This window comes from Phaenicophaeus curvirostris, chromosome 5, assembly GCF_032191515.1.
Source record: "Phaenicophaeus curvirostris isolate KB17595 chromosome 5, BPBGC_Pcur_1.0, whole genome shotgun sequence".
Lineage (NCBI taxonomy): Eukaryota > Metazoa > Chordata > Aves > Cuculiformes > Cuculidae > Phaenicophaeus > Phaenicophaeus curvirostris.
This window is the reverse complement of record NC_091396.1, coordinates 44,231,005-44,255,557: the sequence shown is the minus strand read 5'-3', so window position 1 is coordinate 44,255,557 and position 24,553 is coordinate 44,231,005. Positions and strand designations below refer to the sequence as shown.

Below are 24,553 nucleotides of genomic sequence, written 5' to 3'. Positions count from 1 at the left end.
TCACTTCCGGCCGCCGGCACCGGGCACGGGAGCCCCCGCCGGTCGCGCGCGGCAGCGGGGGAGGCGCCGGCGGCTCTCCTGGTAATGGCGGACCCGCTGCGCACCGGGCTTGGCTAGAGCGGGGGCTCGGTTGCGGGGCGCTGCCGGTGGGAGGGCGAGGCCGCGGGGCTCAGCGGGGGGAGCAGCCCCGCTCCTTCCACGCCGCCCCCCGCCCTGCTTGGGGACCGCGACGGTGCTGGAGGCGGTGCCTCGCCAGTGCCGGAGCCAGAGCCGGTGCGGAGCCGGCTGCGCGGGTCCGTCTCGCGGCCCCAGCCGGTGTCGTTGTCTGTTGCCCCGACCGACGGCTACGACCCGAAATCCTGGCAGTGAACGTGGCTTCCGCCGGGCTGACCCCAGGCACCTGCCCTGTGCCCCGGGGCAGGCGTTCTTCAAGTTCTCACGCTTGAGTTCTAGGATACTGGTAGGGAAGGGGAAGTGAGCGGGTTCCTGGTTGTCACCTTGCTTGTAGAGCTTATGGTACCGGCAAGAGGTCATAGCTGTCGGCATCTTCCAAATGCAACTGGCTTTATCTGCTGTGCTGGTTGGAAAAAGAAGCCATAGGATCGATAAGGTGCTATGTGGGCGTTTCTTCGTGGAGTAGTGACCTTTGTGACTAAAGCTCTGATAACGAGGACCATGGTTTAGTATTTGATAGGAATGGTTGGACTTTATGATCAGATGAGTCTTTTCCAACCTGGTGATTCTATGATTGTGTGACTAGGGAAACCATGGCTGACCTTTCCACCTGGGGAATCGTGCCAGGCTTAATTGTTGGTTGAGGAAATGCAGTTAGCTGGAGCTCCCCTGGAGCTGTTTTGGTGACCTGAGTGACTCTGGTGAAGGAAATAATCGAGGAGTGAGGGGGCAAGCAGCTCTTCCATGGGTGTATTGGGTAGCAAGTGACTGAATGCTGTTCTGACTTGGGAGCAGATGTGGTGTTAAGAGGAGACCCACCTGAAAGTTGCCATCTGGCTGGCTTGCTGTGTCCAAGGAGGACAGGAGGAGTCCACGGCTCTGGTGGTGGTTCTGTTGCAACGAAAAGTCTGCAGACTTCAGCAGTTGGCAGAGGTCTCTCATGATTTTTTTTCCCAATTGTCACTATTTTATTTGGCTTGTGTGTAAATGCGTATGACAGATATCAGCCCCGATGGGAACTGTTTTGTATGGACACTGGCCATTGATGTGGCTTTTGTCTTTGACAGCTGATACTGGAGCCTGTTTAGTGCCTTTTGCGCTGACTCTTCAGTCTTCTGTGGGTGTATTTTAACCTTCCGTTCCCATGGGAATTCTTGTGTGCTGATTTGTACGTACTTTAATTAACGTGAGAAAATACTGTGCCTTTTCACTCAGAGAAGAATTGTCATCTAGTGTGTGGAATGAGACACTCATGCCGTTGGTGGTGGATGTTTGTGCAGATGGATCGAGAGGACATTCTGCACAGAGATGAAGGATTCTCTCATCTTGATTGGATTAGGTAGCATGAACCTGCAGAAAAGTATTAAACCCATCTTTCTTCTTAATTTTGGAACTTGTCAAGGAGAGAAGAAAGGAAGTTAGATCTGTCAGTGCACCAAAAAGGCCAAGAGGCACAACAGGTTTCCTAGGACCTCAGTAAATCAGTTCTGTAGGATGTGCCTCCAGCTGGTGTTGTAGCTGTAGCCACACGAATGTGCCATTACTTTTGTATGTGCAGCTATGCTTGTGCTTCCTTCTGGAGCTTTGCACTGTTCCTCTGGTTTTACAGCAGCAGTAATACCAACAAAATATATTCCCGTCACAGGCCTTCCTTGCTGACTTGAGAGAAGCAATGGCACTAATGTGTTTGTTTAATGATTCTGTACAGTCTATCCTGATTATACTCGTGCTTCTCCTTGAGTCAAACCAAGGTGAACCTTTCCAAATCCCTGGTTTCCCTGCAGGTGGCAGGAGACCATTTTCTACTCTGTCCTTGGATCAAGATCAGTGACACCTGTCAGACAATTCAGCATTTTTTTCCAGCCTCGCTACAATGATGCCTTATATTGCTGATTTTCTGAATTTGTTTTCCAGTTAGCTGGCAGTTCATAGCACAGATATTCTTTTAATTTAGATCTGCATTCTGAGAAGTGAGTGGCAACATATCTTGGATACCAGCTACTTGCAACTAGGTTCTTTACCCTAGTGTATCACAGCTGCAAGAGTGTCCTTAAAGCTTGTGGCCAGAGGAAAATTGGTTATATGATAGCAACTTTGTCTCTGGTGGCCACCTGACTTGGTGTCTACTTTCCCACTCATGCAGAGGTAATAAAATAAGTTGCTGTGCTGATTGAGGAAGACAGCTAATTCCCTGTGTCCAGTGAGCTTTGCAGTTCTGCAACCCTGATGACGAGACTTGGCCTTCAATTGATGTAAAAATCCTTGTAGCTGAAGTGATGGGTCTGTCACCTTTTATGTTTTCACATGAGAGGCTGTGTGGCATGTGGTGCGCTTTACAGAAGGGAAGGAGTTATGGTCTGAGGCAGAAATAACATGGGTAGATGAAACTCGGGCGAGTTTTGTATTGATTTTTTTTTTTTGGTGACATGAAGAGACTGGTTCTGTAAGATGCTGGAAGAAGATCTCGGATTCCCAGACATTGATAAGTTTCTGTGAAATTCCTCAGCTGTGTGGGGAGGAGCCACACACACCTTCCACAGCCAAGCTACAGTGGAGCAGAGTTTCAACCAGGGATTTTTAACACATCTTGGATACGTACCATGAAAAAAAATAAAATATTGACGAAGTTGCTAGGTCTGTCATTCTTAATACACAGAGATATGAGTTTAGAAACCTGAAGCTACATCTAGGAGGAGAATGAGAACTTATGCCCTGGGAACTGTAACGTTCTTCGCTTAGGCAGAGGAAAGAAGAAAATAGATGAGTGGGTGGGATTTTCCTTGAGATGTGCGGAAGGAAGAGACAATAAGAATCTGATTGCTTCTGCAGCAGGAAGAGCTCTGCACAGACTTACCTGTTGGTTTTCATACATTTTAGAAGGCTTGATGGAAGTGTGCAGAGGCAGCCAGGTCTGTATGATTATTGGAATGGAGGGAAATAGGAAGCATCTGAAGAGGAAGGTAGATGAATGGGGGTGTGAGGAGGAAGTGGTAGCTGAAGTGGTGGTGTGGCAAGCAGGAGGAGCACATCACTTACATCCACAGTAGAGGTGACTGTCTTTACAGGCAGCTGCTGTGGTGAGCCTGAGTCTGTTCATTTCATTCTCATGTCTTTATATAATCTGTGTTCTGAATGAGTAGATACTGACTGTGTAGGTTCTGTGGCTTTTCTTTTGGCATCTGTCCTGGTTTTTGTGGGCTGCATTGATTCTTGCTGGATTTTTTTATCTCAATCCTGACAGTAAACTGTAATTTAGTGGATAGTGCTGCTGAAACTGAAATGCCTTATGAGGATACTGGTTTCCTGAATACCTAAAACAACACCAGCAAAAAAAAAAAGCCTAGTTTGATTTTGGCTCCAAGAATTTTCAAAGATTTTTTTTTTTCAGTCTTGATTATAAATAGCCCTGTAGGTCTGGGAAAAATCAGCCTTAGAACAGGACACGGTATTTTGTGAGTTGTGAAGTCTTGAAGTGGTACCTAATCCTTTGCAATCCTCATGAATGACATGCACATTCTTAGCTGCTCCATAAATACCATGAGCCCAATGAAACATATGGAGGCAGGATGTGTTTTGTTCCATCTTGAACCTGCTAGTTTCAAGGCATCATGGAATGAAATGAGATTGTGACAGGTGGAGGTTGCAGATATGGTGAAGCCTGGCACCTTGTCAACAGCAATACCTTTATAGCACTTCTCCTATGGATTCAATGTCTAGTGATACTCTAGCATCTTAAATCTGTCACGTGTTTCTGCTTGCTGGATTTGTCTGCAACAATTGAGAGGTGTAACTTTTCTCTCTCTCCTTATTTTCCTTCTCTAGGGAAGCCAGCAAACAACAGGCTACAGGGAGCAGCATCGCAGAAGAACCCTTTTCCACAAAGAGGAAGAAATTGCTGTGCTCTGCTCTTCACCTTTCAGAGTGATTTTTGTGGTGCGAGTTCCAGTAGTTTCTCTTTCTGTCATAATCATCTCTATGGCCTCTTCTTACTAATGTTTGCCCCAGTGCTGGGCACAAAGAGGAAGGATGCTGAAGAACGGGTACCCCCCTTTTGGCTTTTAGAGCATGGGCACTTGTGTAAAGGTATGTGATTGTTCTTTGACTGGTGGGATGGAATATCTATGGAGGCCTGCAAAGGGGATTTGCTGGGCTGGAAAGTTGTGGCTATTGTTGGAGGAAATACCTCATTTAAGCTTTCCGCATGCTGATGTCCATTGCTGCTGCTGTTGAGATGACTGATGCATAACTCCCCTTTTGTGTTGTTTAGAAAAAAAAAAAGAAAAAGCAGCTTGAATGCACAATGTAGCTTCTCACTTACTGAATGGTGACATGATGAGCTATATTGTATGCATTAGTGTGTGCCAAATCGTTTGTCTAATTGTCGCACATGTTTCTTCCTGCTGCTCTTGTTCCATCTGTCAGCTATGTCTTACCAACCAAACAGCATGTTGTTGTTCTGTGTGTGGTCTTTTTACTACATGTTTGTTTAGCAGTCCCCTCAGTGAGAACTCTAAAAATTGCTGTAATCTTTAATAGCGTACAAACCCAAGGTTTTAGGTTGTGTGCTAATCAGCGAGAATTTCAGCAGAGAGGCTCCACTTTGCAGAAGTGAGTGGGAAAATACAGATGCACTGTTTTCCAGTTGCATTCATACTTTCTGTAGTAGAGTTACAGGGCAAAAAATGGATTCAGCTCTGCCGTAGAAGGATTTTGTTTATTCTGGACATATGGGGATGGTCTTTTATTCCATAGCTTTTTCTTCTGAGGTTACTGGTTGAGGGTCGACTTCTCTCCGTTTTGATGGTGGCCCTGTGGTGTGCATTTAGGGCAGACTAGAAGTTAGCTTTGTGACTTGAAGGGGCAAGTAGATGTGAGAATTTGGATGAGTGGCTTTCAACCACTGCTGTCAAAATTGGTGATCCTGCAAAAAGTATCTCCTTCTTGCAGTACCCAGAGACCACTCGCTGGTTTCTGAGGATAGTATGTTGTCCTTTTAGATCCCTAAATCTGAGTCTGTGACGGAGGGAGAACTGTTCCTTGTAGCATGCTGTGCTGTTTGCATATTTCACAGTGTTATGGGATAATGCTTTAGGGATGTCCTTGGAGAGGAAGGTAGATGATCAATAGGTCTGAGGAATCTTAGATTAAATTTAGGCCAACTTGTGTGAGGAAGAGTCATTGGACTGGACTTGGCCTATTTTGTGTTCTAGATGCAGCTGTGATCCTTGGCTGTGTGTCTCATCGAAGGGACCTGATGTTTTACATTATTGGTAAGTGAAGGAAAGGCTGCCACTGTATTTGCTGACCTCTCCATAGATTTAGAAGGGTTTCTTGAAAGCCTCTGCTTTCATGTTAGTCGTGTCTACCTGACAAACATGAAGTTACTTTCACCCTGCACTGTGCCCTCCACCTAGCAGACTTGCCTCTCTGCCATTCTTCTTGTTCCAAGTCCTTCCATTGACTCATTCCTAAGCCATCCACTTTTTATTTCAAGAACTAGTGCAGGGTTGTTGCAGCCGTGATGCTTCTTAATCCAGCCTTAATGTGGTGTGCAGGGGTTTTGTGGTTATATGACTGTTTCCCTTAAAAGAGTCTCTCTAGTTCTAATTTGCAGCTCAAAGGGAATTTTGTGCTTCTGTTGGGATGTCTGTTAGCCATACCTGAAATTTGTACCACCTTTTTCTATTTCCTCTGTTTGCAGTCATTTACAGAGTTTTAAGGGACTAGTCATTCTCTAACCTTACTTGTAGCATAATACAACTGTAAATGTTTACACAATAGCTTTTGCCTTAAACACCTAATTTGCAGTTGAGTAGAAAGTCATTAATAAAAGGAATGTTGGGCTGATACAGAAGAGATTTTGGTGTCTGACTGAGCTGTGCTGCTGCAACCACCCTCTGTTCTCTCCTTGCTGCAGGTGGGATCACCGTATCTGTGGTAGCTTTCTTCTTCACCATTAAGTTCCTTTTTGAGCTTGCTGCACGTATAGTCAGCTTCCTTCAGTATGAGGACCGGGAACGCCGAGGGGAGCGAACTATTTATGACTACGTGCGAGGCAACTACTTGGATCCCCGGTCCTGCAAAATCTCCTGGGATTGGAAGGACCCCTATGAGGTGGGCCATAGCATGGCCTTCCGAGTGCATGTAAGGGAATATTTCTGTTTCCATGCAGCTTTCGGGGCAGGAACAGAGCTCTGAGTCAGAGATGAGCTCTTCAAATGTTTTTTATTGAGCCAAGGTGGATGTAACTTAGGAGTAGGAAAGCTATCTGTTTATGTCTTCTGCCCCCTGTAACTATGTTGGAGAATGCTGTATGTGCATGTCTGAGGTTTGCACTCCTTAAAATCTTATCTCCCTCTCTTTAGAATCCTCTGAAGAGCTAGAGGCAACCAGACTTGTCCTATCTACTGCTTCCTTTACTGGGAAGTGAGTGGGCTGAGCCTTGCCTTCAGCAGACTTGGTGCTATCTTTTGGTTGTGAAGCTGAAGTTCAGAGCGTGGGAGTGGGCATTCTACCAACCCAAGAGCTGTAAAGCTTCGTGGCTGCTCCCCATTTCTTCAAAATGAAGCGTTATTCTGTCTGACCTGGAAAAGCCTGCCAAGGAATTGTTTCCTTCCAATCCCAAAAGGGCAAGTCTAGGGGAATGTGACAAGTATACAATTAAGATGGGTGAGGGGCCTGAACACTGAGAATGTGGAGCTATATGGATAAGGTTTGAATAGGTTTTCCTGGGCTCATCTGCCCACCCCTCTGCCCCACCTTCCTCACCCAGAAAGTTGCAAAAATAAGAAAAAAGGTTGAGTTAGATTGCCATACCCAACCCTCTTGGGAAGGCCAGGAAAACCCTTCTGCTTGAGGGTGAGTGAGGAGTTCTAACTCCAGGGCAAACGGTGAAAGACCTTAGGGGAAAGGGACTTGTACTGTTCCTACTGTTTAGATTTATTCCCTTCACTTTACTAACTCTAGCCCATGACAGCCCTGTCCATGTGCTCTTCCACTTCAAGCTCATCTCCTATTTGCTTAGCCATTTATTCATCAACTACCATTTAGTAGCTGTTGCATGCACTGATTTCTGTTCCTGACAGTCATGATGCATACTACTGCAGACCCCGCACCCTCCCTTATTTAGAAGCAGGGAATAATAGTAACTTTTTGCTGACTGCAGGCTGATTGCACATGGCAGGCAGGATCTGGCCCACAAGCTCCTGGCTCTTGAAGAGCCATGTATGTGGGCGTTCAAGGTGTGATTTTTTCCTTGTAGGGGAAAATCAGTCATGCTATGTTACCTTCTTAAATTGTCCAGCAGATCACTTCTGTGAGCTGTACGTGACTTTTTCATGCTGATGCTTATCAGTACAGAGTGGGTCAGCTCCTTAGGTCAGCATCTTCTCCTCACTCCTTTCTGTGATAAATTAGTGAGAGCTTTTCCAGAGCTTAGCTGTACAAATGAACAACATCTGCTTGTTTCTCTGAAAGGATTCGGCTTTGCTTTTTTCCTTTCAGTAGTGGGTTCTCTTGGTTTCTGCTCTGAAATCACGCTAACAGTGCAGAGAAGAAATGCCTAGAGGCATGTTCTTTTCAGGGCACTCATTTGAACCCCAGCACAAAAGAGAATGAGACTGTTCAATGCCTACTTGTGCCGTGTTCTCCTGGGAGAGCACAGCCTGTGTGATAGAGCTGGCTGTGAATTTTTTTACGTTGCTGGACTGTGGTTCTTGCTCTTGTTTCCCTAAGGTGACTTGCTTTCTCTTCCTCTGTGCACTGCATATTTTTGCTGACCTGGACTTCTCAATTTCCCCTGCAGTTATTCTATAAAAATGGGCAACCCTTCCCTGCTCACCGACCTGTGGGGCTGCGAGTGCACATCTGCCATGCGGAGCTAGCAATTGATATTCCTGTAACCCAGGAAGTTCTTCAGGAGCCTAATTCAAATGTGGTGAAAGTGGCCTTCACTGTGCGCAGGGCTGGGGGATACCAGATAACTGTAAAACTCGGTGGCTTGAATGTGGCCTACAGCCCCTACTACAAGGTGTTCCAGCCAGGTAAGGTTAGACTGTGTATCCAGCTAAAATAGGTGGATAACAGGGAAAGGGTTACCCTTCGCCGTTATTTGTATCTGAATTGGACATGCTGTCATGATTTGACTCTTCCACTTTTGAATACCCTACTCTAGTCCTTTAAGCTCCTGGAGCAGTTGATACCTTTGAAAAAAAACATTTTAAAAACTTTAAAACCTTTAAAAACAGTTCATTTTTATCGATTTCGTATTTGTTTCCTTGTACTTTTGGTTTTTGACCCCAGCTGGCATCTTTTATATTTCACATACGTGTTCATTGAAAGTACCTCTGTTCCATTGCATTGTGAATGCAAAGCTTGCTAAGATACCCCTTCAGAAAGACTAATCTCAGATTTAATTCGGATAACCTCCAGGCTCAAGTTTGTTTGATAAGATTAATTTAGAGATTTCCTTGGATATCAGATGACTTGTACTTTGTAAGTGCAGTAGGAGCAAGTTCTTGAGCTGAAGGTTAGAATGGTGGAAAAAGCATTCTTTATAGGGCTAAAAACTGGGTATGCTTTATCAATCTGAAGTTTCTGACCCAAACAAACCCTGTGCACCACACCATGAATTTCAGTGCTTGGGCACTTTGGTTTTGGAATGTAGAGACACAGAATGTGTTTAGATTTGATCCATTTTTCAAGAGTATTGTGCCCCTAGTTGCTTTTCTTTTGCTCCTTGTAGCTTCACCTTGGAATTTGTTTGATTCTGAAGTGTTGTTGTCTGCTTTAGGGATGGTGGTTCCCTCCAAAACCAAAATTGTCTGCCATTTCTCCACTCTGGTGCTGACCTGTGGGCAGCAGCACACTCTACAGATAGCTCCTAGAGATGAGTATGACAATCCTACCAGCAATTCTGTGTCCCTGATAGATGAGCACAATTACAGCCTCTCCATCCACGAGGTGAGTGCAACCTTATCCCTAGCTGCTTGACTTCAGGTGAGCTAGAGAGCTCCCATTATTAATTTGTTTTCTGTTTAGCTGGGTCCTCAAGAAGAAGAGAGCTCTGACGTTGTGTTTGAGAAGTCTGTGGTGTCCAATCGGCAGACTTGCGAAGTGTTCTTCCGACTCACCTTGCATTGTAGGGGTTGTTTCCATGCCTGCATCTCCTACCAGAACCAGCCCATAAGCAATGGTGATTTTGACATCATTGTTCTAAGTGGTGAGTGAAGAGGTACTTAGTATTCATTCTCCAGGTGTCCTCTTAGAAGATACTTTGCACATTTGTGTAGCAGAGTTAAATGTAGCTTTGCTGCAGGTTAGCCATGCTTAATTGCTCAAGGAATGCCTATTCTTTTTAAAATGCTAAGGTAAATTAATTTACTGCTGACAAAGGAGATCTCTGAAGGCTACTACTCTGTTCTATCAGCAGATAAAAGCACATGTGTTTTTTTTCCCCTATCTCAGTTTTGCCTTGGAAATTAGGCAATTTTTATTGCTTGCTAGTACTTGTCATCCGAACCATACTGGAAGTGAGTCAGTCATGTAAGGTATGGTAAGCCGTGTGGATGAAGAACACTGCATGTAACCTACATGCTATATTATGATTTTATAATTCCTGGTTTCTTTAGGAGTAAGCCATTCTGCAGCATGGCCATCGAGTGGCTATGCCTTCAGACTGGTGCTCTGAGAGAGAGGTTCCATATACCTTTTTTCTTTTTAATCCAACCAGTCGCTCTCTGAAGCCAAACAGACAACTGGTGTCCTGGAATCTTTTCATCCCACTCCTGGGTTCCCTTTATCAAAGTTTCACTTGAGTAGGTTTTCCTATGGATGTGTAGGTTTTTCTTTATAATCATAGTCACTAATTTAGTGGTGGTCTGTGGATTCTTTGCTTTTTGATTCTGACCTCCTTTAGGATTTATACAACTCTTTTATATCTGTTTCCCTCAGAGAATGAAAAGAACATTGTAGAACGCAATGTCTCCACCTCAGGTGTCAGTATTTACTTTGAAGCCTACCTTTATGATGCTCCAAGTTATACCAACACTCAGTGGCAACTTCCACCAACACATCTGAGCTCCTTGCAGCGCCGTTCTTCTACTGCAACTGAAGACGAAGATGAAGATTCTCCCTCTGACAGCCAAACCCCTGAGAAAGTGAAGAAACCTAAAAAAGTGTACTGCTATGTGTCACCTAAGGTAGATATCACAAAGTTACCACTCTTGAGCGCATGTTTAAATACACTGCAACTAAAGAGCTTCCTCGTGCCCTTGCACCCTGTATCTTAGCTCCAGAAATAGGTGCCTTATATTTGGTTAAAAAAGGTTTCCCTAAGGCTAGACAGAAAACGTGGAGCTCATGACTGAGCATAACCTTTAAATACTCCTTGAGGTTTTAGGACTCCATGAGTATTTCTAGGTCTCATCCAAAGCCTACTGGGAATTTTTTTACTGGTTGTTTAGTAGCTATTCTGTTTGCATTTCCTTTGCTCTGGTCATATTAGACCTGCAGTTCCCTTTATCAGTTTCTGATACCTGGAGACTGGAACTTGGAGGAAGATAATTCTCAGGTTTTACATCGTTGTCCTGTTTCTCAAATGTTTCGGGGGGAAAAAAAAAAGGAAAAAAATTGGTCAGAGGACAAAGGGTAGATGTGTAAGTAGAAATAACAGGATTCAAGCAGGTCAAGAGGAACTGAGGATTCTCCTATAGTAAGAATATGTTAATGGAAACTGTTATCTCTTAGTATTGCCTCGGGGCATTGAGGGAAACTAGAATGAAAATCCTACTAAATATACTAATAAACTTGAATTCCCTTTGTTAATCTATCTATCTCAATGCATTCTGAAAAATGCAGTGATAAATATCAAAGTGGAAGACTAATCCACAAATTGCTTCCCTGACAACTATAGAGGGCTGTGAAACTGTTACAGGATGGAGGGTACTGCTAGAGATTTCTAAATCTTTGCTGCATGTGGCTCTAAGAATTGACTTTTGGAATGAGTGCTGGGTCCTTCTGATTTTAGCGTCTTTTTATCCTTGGCGTATTGTTTTGGATTTTCGAATTCCTTCATGTTGCATTACCTGGTAAAGGAGATCACCAGAAGTGGGTACTGTTCCAGGTTCCCTTTCAGTGCCAATGTTGTTAATGCTATTCTGATGCTTGCATGAGTGTATCCCTGGATATCTCTATATATAGAGTAGTAGTAGACAGGTATCTTTGGAGTTGATCTCTAAGTCTTTTCCAACCTAACGATTCTGTGATTCTGATACCTAGAGCATCTGTCCTGTACAGTAGATAACTGTTATTATGCTGTTATTTCTCCAAGGGATTACTGTTCATATTTGCTTTATTTTCTGGAGAAACTCTGCTTGTCACTTTTTCTTGTTGTTGCAGATAGAACAGGCTTATGCAGGATATGGTTTTGTGTTTTGTCTAAAGGTGCTAAAATTTCTTCTTAACTTGCTCTCCAGAAGGTGACAGTTCCATAGTTAGTAGTTACTTGTTCTGGCAGAAACACACTGAGAAAGAGTTTCTCCAAATCTCCTGGATTTAGCAATTGCACAAGCTTTTTAAAAGTTGTTTGAAATGGTTGTGAAAATTGGGGAGCAGGAGCAATGGTTCCATTAATGTGACTTTTCCCAAAACCTTTTCGTCAATACATTACAATCTTGTCCTGAATTCAGCCTCTCAAGTGTACTTAACATTACCTTCAAATTAGAATAGTGATGTCCTGCTGAACGCAGTGGCTAATGGCTGTAAAATCTGTGTCATTCTGGCATCCCATACGAATTGCGAATGTACGCAGTAAAGCCTTACTGACATGTTGCTTACGGTTCTGTGCAGCTTTGAAGGTTTTCATGTATTGTCCAAGATGTCACCAAGAGTTGCAGAAACCTGTCCCTGGGGTTGGAGGGAGGTCTGGCCTGAAGGGTCTGTTCTGTGCATCATGTGTTTCAGGGACAACCCTTGACAGATGTGTGACTTCTAACAATTTATTTTCCTTGTGGTTACTCAGCAATTCTCAGTGAAAGAGTTTTATCTGAAGATCATTCCATGGCGCCTTTACACCTTTAGAGTATGTCCTGGCACAAAGGTGAGCCTCTTTCCACGTAGCTATTATTGCACCTCTGTGTTGTTAGCTTTGTGGTCCTTGTGAATGACAGTCTGATTTTTCCTTTTGGAACATTTTGTTGTGTAAAATTCAACTCTGGAATTCCCTCTCAGCCTAATTTCTGCTAATATTTATGAATAGGAACTAGTTGTATAACTCCTTCCTGCCTTTTGTCCCCAGTGCTAGGCAAAAATCTTGATTCCTTCTGCATTTCTTCTGTTTGTTTTCCTCATAACCTTGCTAAAATGCTGTGACTGTCCACTGAAGCCCCCAGGCTAGGGTGTGAGGTTTGAAGCAGCCTCCTAACTGAAGTCTGGATGCTAGAAATAGCATTCCTGTTTACTGCATCTGCATGGGTGAGCAAAGTCTTGAAGCACGGGTGATGTTGTTCTGTCTACTGAACATGCTGTGCCTTCTGCATGACGAGTTCACGCTTTCTTCCATCTTTTTGCTGCTAGTTTTCATACCTTGGTCCTGACCCTGTGCACAAATTACTGACACTGGTGGTGGATGATGGGATCCAACCCCCTGTGGAGCTCAGCTGCAAGGAGAGGAACATCTTGGCAGCCACTTTCATTCGCTCTCTGCATAAAAACATAGGTAAAGGGGCGATGAGGTGGGTAGAGTAGTCAGGAAGTTAGTGCTTGAGTCTGCTAGTTTCCCTGGGGAATGAAGACTGCCAGCACTGAATGTACTCTTTTGAGAACTCAAGTTCCTGGAATCTCATGTTCTGTTATTGTAGATGCTTCCAGTGAATGTATTTCATCATGCCAGCTGTTCCTTTTCAGTTTGGCTTTTCTGTCAGGCTCTTTGAAAGCACACCTGTGAGAATCTGAATGTCAGCAAGACTAACTGCAAACTGCCTTTAGAGTGCTGTCGCCAAATTTTGCTGTAATAAACTTGTCCTTGGGCTGTAAAGTTAGTCTTAGGAATGCCCTCTAGCAGTTTGAGGTTCTGACAGCTCAGGCTTGACCCATATTGCCATTGTTCTCAGGAGGCTCGGAGACCTTCCAGGACAAAGTGAACTTCTTTCAGCGAGAGCTACGTCAGGTACATATGAAAAGGCCTCATTCAAAGGTCACACTGAAGGTCAGCCGTCACTGTCTACTGGAGTCGGTGAGTGTATAGCTCACTTCACTTAAGTCCAATGCTTCCTCTATCCCTTTTCTTCTGCCTAGGGCCTAGAGAAATCCAAACTGGCATGTGTTAGAGCAACCTCACTAAAAATCCCTTCAGCTTCAAGGCAGATACCAGTAGACAGCTTGAGGCAGGGAAAAAAAAAACAAAGTGTTCTCAAAGTAGCTTCTCTGTGTTGGGGTTTGGTATTGTGTGGGATGTTACTTTCCTTTTTTACAGCAAGTAAGATCCGATCAATTTCTTAAGTTATTAAGCCTGTAAAAGCAAGAAATCTGCTGGTGCTGTTCTGTCCTCCCTTTACATTGGAACCTGAGGCCTAAAGAGAGGCTGTCTGCCTGGGTCAGATCTGGGAGCAGAATCTAGAGCTCCTGGATCTTTATCTGCTGTTTTTCTGGTACAGAGCTTGTCAGTGATATAAGTCAGGTGTTACTGAGCTGCATGCATTAAACTCTTGCATTGGTAGGCTTCTAGTTCAAAGTGATGATTAAATATCGTGTAGAGTCCTTAAGTCTTCACCTATGCTGCCCTGAATTAGTGTGTTTCTGAAGTCAAACTTAGGATTCGTTTATATAATACAGTTCTTAATTAACATTTTAAATACTCTGTACGCAGGGCAGGCAGTTTTCCTGACTTACTGTTTCCCTGTGTGTTTCCCAACAATAATGTTATAAAAATGGAAAGGAACGTTTCTGGGGAAGGAAAGAGTAGCTAGGATTTCCCTTGATTTTACACTCAGTAAATCTGTTGTTTGGAATATTTTCTGCACGAGGAGTTTGCAGTGTTTACCAGATTGTTTTGATTAATAGCTTGCTACAAAACAACTTTGCTTCTGAACAGTGTTTCCATGACTATTTTTTCCCACTATTTCAGAAATTCCTGCACTGTCATGAGCACTGGTGCTACAGCCTAGTAAAACAAAATAAATTAAGTGCCGTAATAACAATAAATCTGAGCTTTATTGTTTAAGGTTTACAGGCACAATGAATATGCGTGATGTGTTTAGCCCAGAGGTATGACTAGCATGATGATCTAACCTATCTGAAGATTAGCTAAACCAAAGCTACTCGAGTGACTGAGGACTGCTCTGTAGCTTTTAAATTTTCTTAGATTGGAATTCAGAATGAGGGCACAGGAAGTTCTAGACACTTGATATATTTTGTTACTTCTTTGCATCGTGACTTACTTTAAGTATGAACTTAGTGAATCCTTCAAGCTATTTTCTAATGCTCTCTGAAATGTTCTTTTTTTAAATCTAACTCGTGGGCTGAGAGTACTTTACAGAAATTGCTCCTTCCCACAGGCATTTTAGTACTTTAAACAATACTGTACTGCAGCCGTGAGAGGGATACATCAGTGCTGTGCAAAGACTTCATGCTGGTGTTAAGATGAGCTGTAATTATCCGGATAATGTGTCTCATAATAGAAAATGAGGAATTGGCATCTGTGGCTTTGGACAAATAAGAGTTAGATCTTAGGAGTTCCTATTCTCAGTTTTATACTTAACACTACTAGGCAGTTTCTTGGGGGTTTTGTGTTGCTTAAATTGCTCATCCACATGTGCAGGATTGCATACTGGCTATGGGGTGCCAAGCTGTAATGGCTGCTGCTAATTTCCTTTTTATTTTGGTTTGGTTTTTTGCAGTCTTTTAAAGCAACACGAAATTTTTCTGTTTCTGACTGGAGCAAAAACTTTGAAGTGGTTTTTCAGGATGAAGAAGGTGGGTTACCATGTGAATATGCTGTGTAAGAAGCAGCTGAAGGAACTGGAGTTGTTTAGCCTTGAGAGGAGGAGGCTGTGGGGAGACCTCATTGCTCTATACAACTACCTGAAAGGAGGTTGTAGAGAGGAGGGAGCTGGCCTCTTCTCCCAGGTGACGGGACAAGACAAGAGGGAATGGCCTCAAGCTCTGCCAGGGGAGGTTCAGGCTGGACATGAGAAAAGAATTTTTCACGGAAAGGGTCATTGGGCACTGTCACAGGCTGCCCAGGGAGGTGGTTGAGTCGCCATCCCTGGAGGTGTTTAAAAGACAAGTGGATGAGGTGGTCGGGGATATGGTTTAGTGGTTGATAGGAGTGGTTTGACTCTATGATCCTGGAGGTCTTTTCCAACCTAGTGATTCAGTGATTCTGTAATATCTTTGAAGACAAAGTGAAAGAAATGACATGAATGATATTAGTCTGAAATTCTGTTTTCTTGTAGTATGTTTGTCATTTGTAGGCTTTCCAGCCCTTTCACTTTCTCACAGGTTTTAGCAAATTATCCTGGTGGTGCTTTTCTATCCCTACTTTACTTAGGGACCCGAGGCCCAAATGAAAAATATTAGGACTAAGTAGGGGAGCAGAACCGAGGGTTCTGGAGTCCCTGTCTACTGCTTTTTTGCTATGGAGCTCTCAAGTCAGGTAATACTGAGCAGCATGCATGAAACTCTTGGAACTGATGACCAATGGATGATCAGGCTTGTTTTATCTTGTAGCTCTGGACTGGGGAGGTCCACGCAGAGAGTGGTTTGAGCTCATCTGTAAGGCATTGTTTGATACCACCAATGAACTCTTTACTCGCTTCAGTGATAACAACCAGGCCTTGGTGAGTTTGCAGTTCCTATGCTGAATGCGCAGAACTGTGTGCGTTGACATGTTGCTGGTTAAAAAGTAATGCTGCTGCTAGCTTCATTAAGTGATGTGCAACCTTACCCATTCTTTAGCTTGCCTGCACAGTCATTTTCAGTGCCTTTCTCAAAGCTTTGCTTAATGATCTTAACCCATTCAAGTGTCAAAGAACAGGCTGGCTGAACAGCAGAGGGTGGCCAGTCAGCAGGAAAGGCTGGATTTCTAGGCAGGAGGAGGTGTCTAGAGGTTTTGTTGGATCTCAATGTTTCAGAATCCATTTCTGCTCTCACACTGCTTCTGTCCTATGCATGTTAAACATTTTGTATTCTTCTTAGGCAGGCTTAGGCATTTCATTTCTATTGCTTGGCTTTGAGCATATTCCACTAAAGCTCCTGGGGAAGCCCGAGAGATGTGGTGGCTTGAACTGGTTCCATACTTGCTATTTGTGCTAGTCTTGTCTGGTACTTAAATATTTCACTTTGCTTCTTCTGTACAGGTGCACCCAAATCCAGGACGTCCCACGTATTTGCGACTCAAGTTGTATGAATTTGCAGGCCGACTAGTAGGAAAGTGTCTTTATGAATCATCTCTGGGAGGTGCTTACAAACAACTGGTCCGAGCTCGATTCACTCGATCCTTCCTGGCTCAGATCATAGGACTTCGTATGCATTACAAGGTAAAGCTCCCAGTCTTGCTGAAGCCTGTGTTGCTCTGGGAAGAGGTTGGATGTTGGTATAGTAGAAGCAGATCCAGAGTCCTGGTTAATAATGTATGTTGGATTTTTTTTTTGTTCCCTCTGTGTCCCTGCCTTCTTTTTCTTTCACAGTATTTTGAAACAGATGACCCAGAATTTTATAAATCCAAAGTCTGTTTCATACTGAACAATGATGTGAGTGAGATGGATCTGGTCTTTGCTGAAGAGAAGTATAGCAAAACAGGACAACTGGAGAAGGTGAGGGAGGCAGTTCCTGAAGGTGGGGCAGTTTAACCCCTTGTGCCTGTAGCAGGGGAGACAGAGAACTCTGCTATGTGCCCCATTTAAGTGAGCTTACTCTGGGCTGTAGCTCCTTGCTTGGGTTTATTCTGGTTGGGAGTTTGGGTTTGGGGAATGCTGCCAGTCACACTCATGTCAAGTATTCTCCTCTTCAGGTGGTGGAACTGGTGGCAGGAGGGGCTCAAGTACCGGTGACCAATGAAAACAAAATCTTGTATCTAAATCTGCTTGCACAGTACAGACTGGCCAGTCAGGTTAGAGAGGAAGTGGATCACTTTCTGAAAGGTAACATGCTGTCTGCTCCATATTCCTTTCTGCCTTTATGTCCCAGGGAATAGCATTTGCTGCTCTTCTTTCTTCTCTTCCAGGTCTTAATGAACTAGTTCCTGAGAACCTCCTGGCTATTTTTGATGAGAATGAGCTCGAGGTAATTGCTACCTCCCTGAGCATCTCTACCCTTACTTCCCCTCTTCTCTGACAAATTAAGCGCTTTCCGGAACAAAGCCAAAAAGTTTATTCTCTAAGCATTTTAAGTGTTTGTAATTTGCACAGTGGCTGTTGTCTTGTTTCCTGGGCTCCTGACTTTCTGACTGCAGTACTTTGCCTTTCAGTTACTTATGTGCGGTACCGGAGATATCAGTGTCAGTGACTTCAAGGCACATGCTGTAGTGGTAGGAGGATCTTGGCACTTCCGTGAGAAGGTAAGTGAAAGGGCTTTTCCCTCCTGCTTGTTGAAATCACTTATCCCAACTACAGCAGAAGGCAGCTTAAACTGGAAAGAGATTTCTTGGTCACAAATTAGGTTTCCAGAAGAACAAACTGGAAGATTCAGGCATCAGGATTAAGACTGCACACATGATGAGATTATGTTTACCCCTAGAGATATCCTTCAGCCTAGCTAACTATAGATGATGCTTAATCAATTTCCAGCAGGAAAAAAATCAGCAGCAGTGGTCATTTTAAGAAAATCCAACAAACTACTGATTATGAACAGTTCAGCAGGGAATCAGGAGGAATTGGTGGGAATTACTGCTACTGAAGACATTCATGGTGACATACTTATCTCTAAGGGATGCTTGAAGATCGTGATTGCAGCCCACATTTAGAGTTTTTGGAATTCCGAGCTCTGATAAAAACTACTGATGTAGCAGCCTAAATTTATACCCTGTAATTGTTCCCATACCTCCCTGCCTTTCCCAATGGGAGTGGTATGGAAATGGTAGCAGCTTCGTTTAGAAAAATAATAGAAGCTGCTAAAACACCCAAAATGAAAAGAGACGGGGAATGCAAGCTTCTAGCTGTACTGACATGGTTCCACCTTCCTGCAAAAGTACCAGAGGATGTGAAAAAGCAAACAATTAGCATAATGCAAGAATGAACTTCTGTATTGTAAGCTTACCTTGTTGCCTATGCAGGTATTTCTAAAACTAAAATCTCTTGTGAAAAAGAAGCATTTCTGCTTTAAGGGAAAGGACTGGGGGGAGGTAGTAGCATGGGACATCTCTCAGCTGCCAAGAAGAAACTATGCAGTACTTGCCTTAGTGTGTCACCCTGGTTGAAAAACAAAAATTAACTACTAGTAGAGCACTTGCTGGCAAGGGAAATTGGTTGATCTTCTTGCAACTTGCTTGCATGCTTTTTAGATATGCTTGTATCACCTGGCTTTACTTTTCCTGTTTCCTAACAGGTCATGAGGTGGTTTTGGACTGTTGTCTCCAGTTTTACGCAGGAGGAACTAGCCAGGCTCTTGCAGTTCACAACTGGTTCCTCCCAGCTGCCCCCAGGAGGGTTTGCTGCACTCTGTCCATCTTTCCAGATCATTGCGGCTCCAACTCACAGTACTTTGCCAACAGCCCACACTTGGCAAGTATCCTGGGGTCACAGAACTTTCTTCATTGTGCTTTTGGGAATGACACCCGCTAGTTGCAGTGGGCAAGCAGTGTGTATCATGCAATGTGTGTGGTGCTCATGCCGACCCAACTAAAAGGAAATGATGGGAATGGTCCTCTCTCAGATCTAGTCTGAGTGGGATTTTTTTTGTTTTGTTTTACAGTTTTAACCAGCTGTGCCTCCCTACTTATGACTCCTATGAAGAAGTGCACAGGATGCTGCAGCTAGCTATCAGCGAGGGTTGTGAGGGCTTTGGCATGCTGTGATTTCCTGTTTCCAAGAGCCCACGTAGCCTCCTGACTCTTCGTGGCAAGGCCCAGGTTCAGTCCTCTGCTTTTTTCCTTCCCTTCACATGGGCAATGGAGGCAGAGCAAAGACACTAAGTAAAGGAATTTGTCATCCAGAAGATGTCACGTGGCCTTTCTGTATCGTAAATATGTCATCAAGAGCTCATTTTTTTTCCCCTTTCCCTTATTCTCCATTTGGTTCAACGTGAAACAGCAAAAGGACTGTGTGCGTTCATCAAGGAGAATATTGCACTTGATTTCCCTGCACCCTGTACACCCATCCTTCTGGGAGAAGATGTTTATAAACAGAAGTTGGTGAGGTGCAGGAGACCTGCTGAGCTGCCTTTATCGTAGCTCTCTGGGAGGAAGAGGGATGACCAGTATGGAGCTCTGCTGGAAACCTGGCTCACAGGAAGCCTTAGTAACTTTCCATGTCTTAGCTCAACTCCCCCAGGTGATGCTCCCTGATGACTCATCTAACCCTGTGACTCATGAATGAGTACAGGGTTGCCCATCCCTTCAGCACTTGACCCACAAGGGTTTCTGGTTCTCCTTCTCCATCTTGCTCTGAATGCTGCTTTTATCTGCGCCACAGAGGAAAATGCGCAGTATCCACTGGAGGGAGTAACCCATCATCTGAGAACAAGTGCTGGCCCTGACAGTGATCCTGTACTACCTCCACCAGGGTCCAGCAGCAGAAGCGTCCTTCTCCAGCAGTGGCTGGTAATGAGCCTCTGCAAATGAACTGGAAGAGGAGTTTCTCCTCCACTGAATGTTTCTGACAGTTGATGTTGCACAGGAAGCTGTCCCAAGCCCTTGCCTTCTTTTCCTTTCCTCAGGAGAGAGTATGGGTATGAGTGTGATCCCTCAATGCTGAGCACTAATGCCTACCCCACATTCACCTTCAGGGTATGTATGTTATGTAGTAACAGTGACAGGTCAGTAAGCAGCTACAGTGTGCACTGGGCTTATTTTTATTGTTGGAGTGATGGTACTGGGCAGAACGTGGTTCCTCTGCACTGGTATCCTACGGGGTCTTGGCTTCTACCTCTATCATGCAGGAGCCTGAGGCTTCTCTTTCTCTACTGCATTTCAGGAAGTTTCCAGAGGGGCAATGGTGCCTGAAATGCAGCTGGCTTTCTGTCCTCACAACCTTCTTACCTTCTTTCTTCAGCTTTCCTTTCCTCCTGTTCCATTCAGTGCTGCTGGCTTTCCAGCACAGGGTGTTAACTAGATCTTCACTCAAGTGTTCACTCAACAGCCCTTGCCATTGTCTGGCTTGTGGGGAGAGGAGTGGGCAGACCAGCATGAGAAGTAAGCTTATGATTGGGGTGTGTTTTTGCTAGCAGTCCATTCAACTCTTACGAGAGAAATAAAGGGATGGGGAATCTGGGAATCTTGATGATTTCTTCAGTGAAGCAAAATTCCAGATCTTTTAAGTTCTTAACAGTCCCTTAGACAGTTTGGGTCAGGAGCCAAAGGCGTCCAGGAATCAAAATGTGAGAAACCTGCATAGCTACTGCCTGCAATGTAAGCTTTCACTGGGTTATGGAATTGCTGGATTTCTTCCAGAATGGAGTCTCAAACTGGCATCCCTGAGCTAATTTTAGACCACTTTAGATAAAAAGTCAAATCATCCTCTTCAGCCCAATTGTGCTGTCCTCAAGCTGAGCTGAGCAGACCTCTGCACAGTACAGATATTTTGAGATAACTGTATGTGTTTTTCTAGTAATGCTTAGTTGAATTGACTAGTATTTTGTGGGGAACATTCTACATCTATAAAATGTTTTTAAGACAGCATCTTAGTCATTCTTGACCTGAGTGTGTTACTTCTGTATTGAAAAAATAAGCCATGTTGGTGCCAAAAAGCAACCAGTTGAGCATTGAGACTACTTGGGGATTTCTTTGCCTTGTGAATTCATCCCTTGGTGCTGGGAGCTGTCAGCTTGAGAGTTGCCACTGTTGTGCTCTGACAGATAACTCTAGTAGTGGCTGTTCTCCCTTTCTTAGTGCAGGCTCTATTCTGCAAGGCCCTGAACTCCTTCGGGTGGAGAGTATGGGTACCACTTTATTTACACAGGAGGTGGTTTCCATCATCAGTAAAGTTACAGCTTCTGTTTTCTCCATGCCACCACGTCACTGCTTTCTCCAAAAACTGAGAGGAGGTGGCAGTGTTTGGCTTAATTCCTGTTTGTTAGGAGGCGTAGCTTTGTGCTGTTTTCCACATTTTACAGCCTTGTTTTGCAGTCTTACCCGGTGAGGATGTTTCTAGCCTTGTAGCTATGGGCTAACTCTGCCAGTGACATCTTCCTCAGGAATCTTTTCCTTTCTTCTCTTGAGCTGGACTTTTTTATTCTGAGGACATCGCAGCTGGACATTGGGCAGTCCTCCTCTGCTGGAAGGAGCTCCTAAATGCTTCTCATGGCATTGCAGGCAGCACCCCATGTCACACTCCAAGGAGTACTGTTCCCAGAGTAGTACTCAGAACTGCATTTAAACATTTAGTTTATTACCTTTAATGTTACAGTTCTAAGTCAAGAATATCAGCTTAAGTCTAGACCAATATTAGCATCCTATAATTCTAATATACAACCTGTCTGGAGTTCAGTGATAAAGTCTTTTTAGATGTTTCCATGAAGTTGCTGCAGGTGAAGTTTTGCAGATTCTCTGGTGCTCAGAGGGATTGGATCTATGATGTTATGTTTACTTCAGTGGGGGTCTCAGACCAGCTGCGAGGGAGCTCCAATTATGACCCATTCCTCTCATCCTCTTATAGTCCCTTCTGAAGTGATAACATTTGGGGTATCAGTCAACCCAGCTCCTTATCACAGAATCACTAGGTTGGAAAAGACCTCCAGGATCACAGAGTCCAACCATTCCTATCAATCACTAAACCATGCCCCTCAGCACCTCGTCTACCCGTCTTTTAAATACCTCGAGAGATGCCAACTCAACCACCTCCCTGGGCAGCCCCTGTCAGTGCCCAGTGACCTTTTCCATGAAAAATCTTTTTCTGATGTCCAGCCTGAACCACCTCTGGCGGAGCTTGAGGCCATTCCTCCTTGTCCTGTCCCCTGTCACCTGGGAGAAGAGGCCAGCTCCCTCCTGTCTACAACCTCCTCTCAGGTAGTTGTAGAGAGCAATAAGGTCTCCCCTCAGCCTCCTCCAGGCTAAACAACCCCAGCTCCCTCAGCCGTTCGTCATAAGACTTGTTCTCCAGCCCCTTCACCAGTTTTGTCGCTTTTCTCTGGACTCACTCCAGAGCCTCAACATCCTTCTTGTGGTGAGGGGCCCAGAACTGAACACAGGATTCAAGGAGTGGTCTCAACAGTGCCGAGTACAGAGGGAGAATAACCTCCCTGGACCTGCTGGTCACGCTGTTTCTGATACAAGCCAGGATGCCCTTGGCCTTCTTGGCCACCTGGGCATACTGCTGGCTCATGTTCAGTCAGCTGTCAACCAACACCCCCAGGTCCTTCTCCAGGCAGCTCTCCAGCCAGACTTCTCCTAGTCTGTAGCACTGCACAGGGTTGTTGTGCCCCAAGTGCAGGACTCGGCATTTGGCCTTGTTAAACCTCATGCCATTGGTCTCAGCCCAGTGGTCCAGCCTGTTCAGATCACTTTGAAGAGCCCCCCCACCCTCCAGTAGATCAACACTTCCACCCAGCTTAGTGTCATCTGCAAACTTGCTAAGGTTGCACTCAATGCCTTCATCCAGATCATTGATAAAGACACTGAACAGGGGTGGACCCTTTTATCTTTACCTTTGGCCAGTGGTGCTGCTGGTAAGGGATACAATGGGTTGCTTTGCCCCCTGCCAATGCAACCTGAACCAGTATGTAGGGACCCAAAAACTCTGGGGTCATACTTTTAAGTCATTTCCAACACACAAAACTCACGGTTTCCATATCCATAAGTCAAGTAAATACCACATATATTGATTTCTATTCATAAGTCTTAATAATACGTCTGTTTTCATGATCACCTATGATTCTTTGTTCTGTGGCTATGGTGGAAGTCTGCATACCTGCGTTGATATGCGGGAGGGGGTGACCAGGGGCCAATTTGATCATCCTGACAGGCTAATGAGTGGCAGAGACATAGTGGCTAGCTCATTCTCCCCAGCTCATCCTTGCTGCACATGTGGGCTTTGATGTGGCTGTTGATGTGGAGTGGCCACAAGACCTCTGTCTCACTCCTCTCCACCTCACGACTCAGCAGAGCAGCAGCTGTCTTCAACAGCTTCAGGGGGGGAGGGATATGTCACCCCACTCTTCCCAGCAGCTGTGCAGGTGCCAAGGAATTTTTTCTTAACACAAGTACAGTCAGAACTGTGGTGGGTACTCTTAGTTAACTAAACATATACCTGTTGTTTCCACAGGGCCCTACCTGGTCCCATGCTCCTGAGGTCCATCACAATGTGTTTAAACTTGTCTCTAGCTTTATACCCTTTCTCAGTGCAGGCACTTCTTATGCTGCCCGTAACACTGGCAGTGGGGATGTACTTGGGTCACCTATGCTGTATGTCACTTCTGGCAGAGGATCTTTACTTTTCTTTTTATTTATTCCCCTTTAATAGAGGCCCTTCTGTAGAAATCTTTAGGATCCTGCTATCATCTCAGACAGGTTCCATGTTTCCTGAAGCTGCTCTGAGGTGCAGGGGCCCTGGCTTCAGCCTGCACCTGCAGGCCACGTTGCATGTTTTGAGAAACCAGGCGCTGTGGATGGTAAAGTCAAATCCTAGTTCTCTCTGATGAATTTCTGGCACAGTTCAGCCAAAATTTGGAAGCCTGAGGTTGTAGTAGCTGATTTTGTAAATAGTTTGTACAATAAATAAAATATTTTAAAAATGCTGCCTTCTCAGCTCAGCATTCTTTTGGGGCTGTGTAGAGGGAATCAAACTCATTAGTGCTGTCTGTGGTTGAGGGGCCTCTCCAGGTCGTTTGGGTGTGTTGCTGAGGTCTGCTGCACTGAGGAGAGGATGGTTCCCCACCGGCAGCCTTTCAGGATGTCTAACTGAATGCAGGACCTTCTGGGAAGAGACAGGACTCTGGGGTGGACCTTCCAGGCTACTGTGAGGCCTCTCTGCAGTAGGCTGGAGAATGAACTGAAGCAGCTGGTAATGCCAGAAAGCATTTTAAAGGACTATTTTGTGGAAATCAGTAAGGCAGTTGGTACAATTACTGTTTTGTCTTGCTGTGTGTTACTTGATTCAGAGCTGCAGGTATTTGTACTGCTTGTGCTTCAGGGTACTGTTCAGAGAATTAGATGAAACCAGGAGAAGAGGGAGCATTTGAGTCCGTTGCACCTTTTCAAGTTGTACAGAATGCTTTCACATTGCAGGGGGGA

General features: G+C 44.6%; 1 protein-coding gene across 3 annotated transcripts; it reads left to right on the top strand.

The window, feature by feature from the left end:
* Window positions 1–24,553, top strand: AREL1 (apoptosis resistant E3 ubiquitin protein ligase 1). 3 transcript variants are annotated; one of them, XM_069858586.1, is made up of 20 exons: window positions 1–81; window positions 3,997–4,257; window positions 5,385–5,444; window positions 6,092–6,318; window positions 7,979–8,216; window positions 8,966–9,135; window positions 9,214–9,394; window positions 10,126–10,373; window positions 12,194–12,271; window positions 12,748–12,889; window positions 13,284–13,405; window positions 15,069–15,144; window positions 15,901–16,010; window positions 16,530–16,709; window positions 16,860–16,985; window positions 17,183–17,312; window positions 17,396–17,454; window positions 17,639–17,728; window positions 18,715–18,890; window positions 19,081–24,553. In XM_069858586.1, the coding sequence occupies exons 2-20, from the start codon at window positions 4,167–4,169 to the stop codon at window positions 19,181–19,183; spliced, it is 2,607 nt and encodes an 868-aa protein (XP_069714687.1). In that variant the 5' UTR covers window positions 1–81; window positions 3,997–4,166; the 3' UTR covers window positions 19,184–24,553. The 3 variants fall into 3 exon arrangements, with proteins under 3 accessions (XP_069714687.1, XP_069714686.1, XP_069714685.1); XM_069858585.1 differs by lacking the exons at window positions 1–81; window positions 5,385–5,444 and adding an exon at window positions 1,468–1,513; XM_069858584.1 differs by lacking the exon at window positions 1–81 and having other exon boundaries at window positions 6,092–6,288.

Excerpts from the sequence above, each read along its gene's own strand:
- AREL1 (XM_069858585.1), top strand. The coding sequence starts at position 1,483 with ATGAAGGATTCTCTCATCTTGATTGGATTAG. Across the intron at positions 17,313-17,395 it reads AGTGGATCACTTTCTGAAAG|GTCTTAATGAACTAGTTCCT; the intron begins GTAACATGCTGT and ends CTTCTCTTCCAG. Across the intron at positions 17,729-18,714 it reads CTTGGCACTTCCGTGAGAAG|GTCATGAGGTGGTTTTGGAC; the intron begins GTAAGTGAAAGG and ends GTTTCCTAACAG.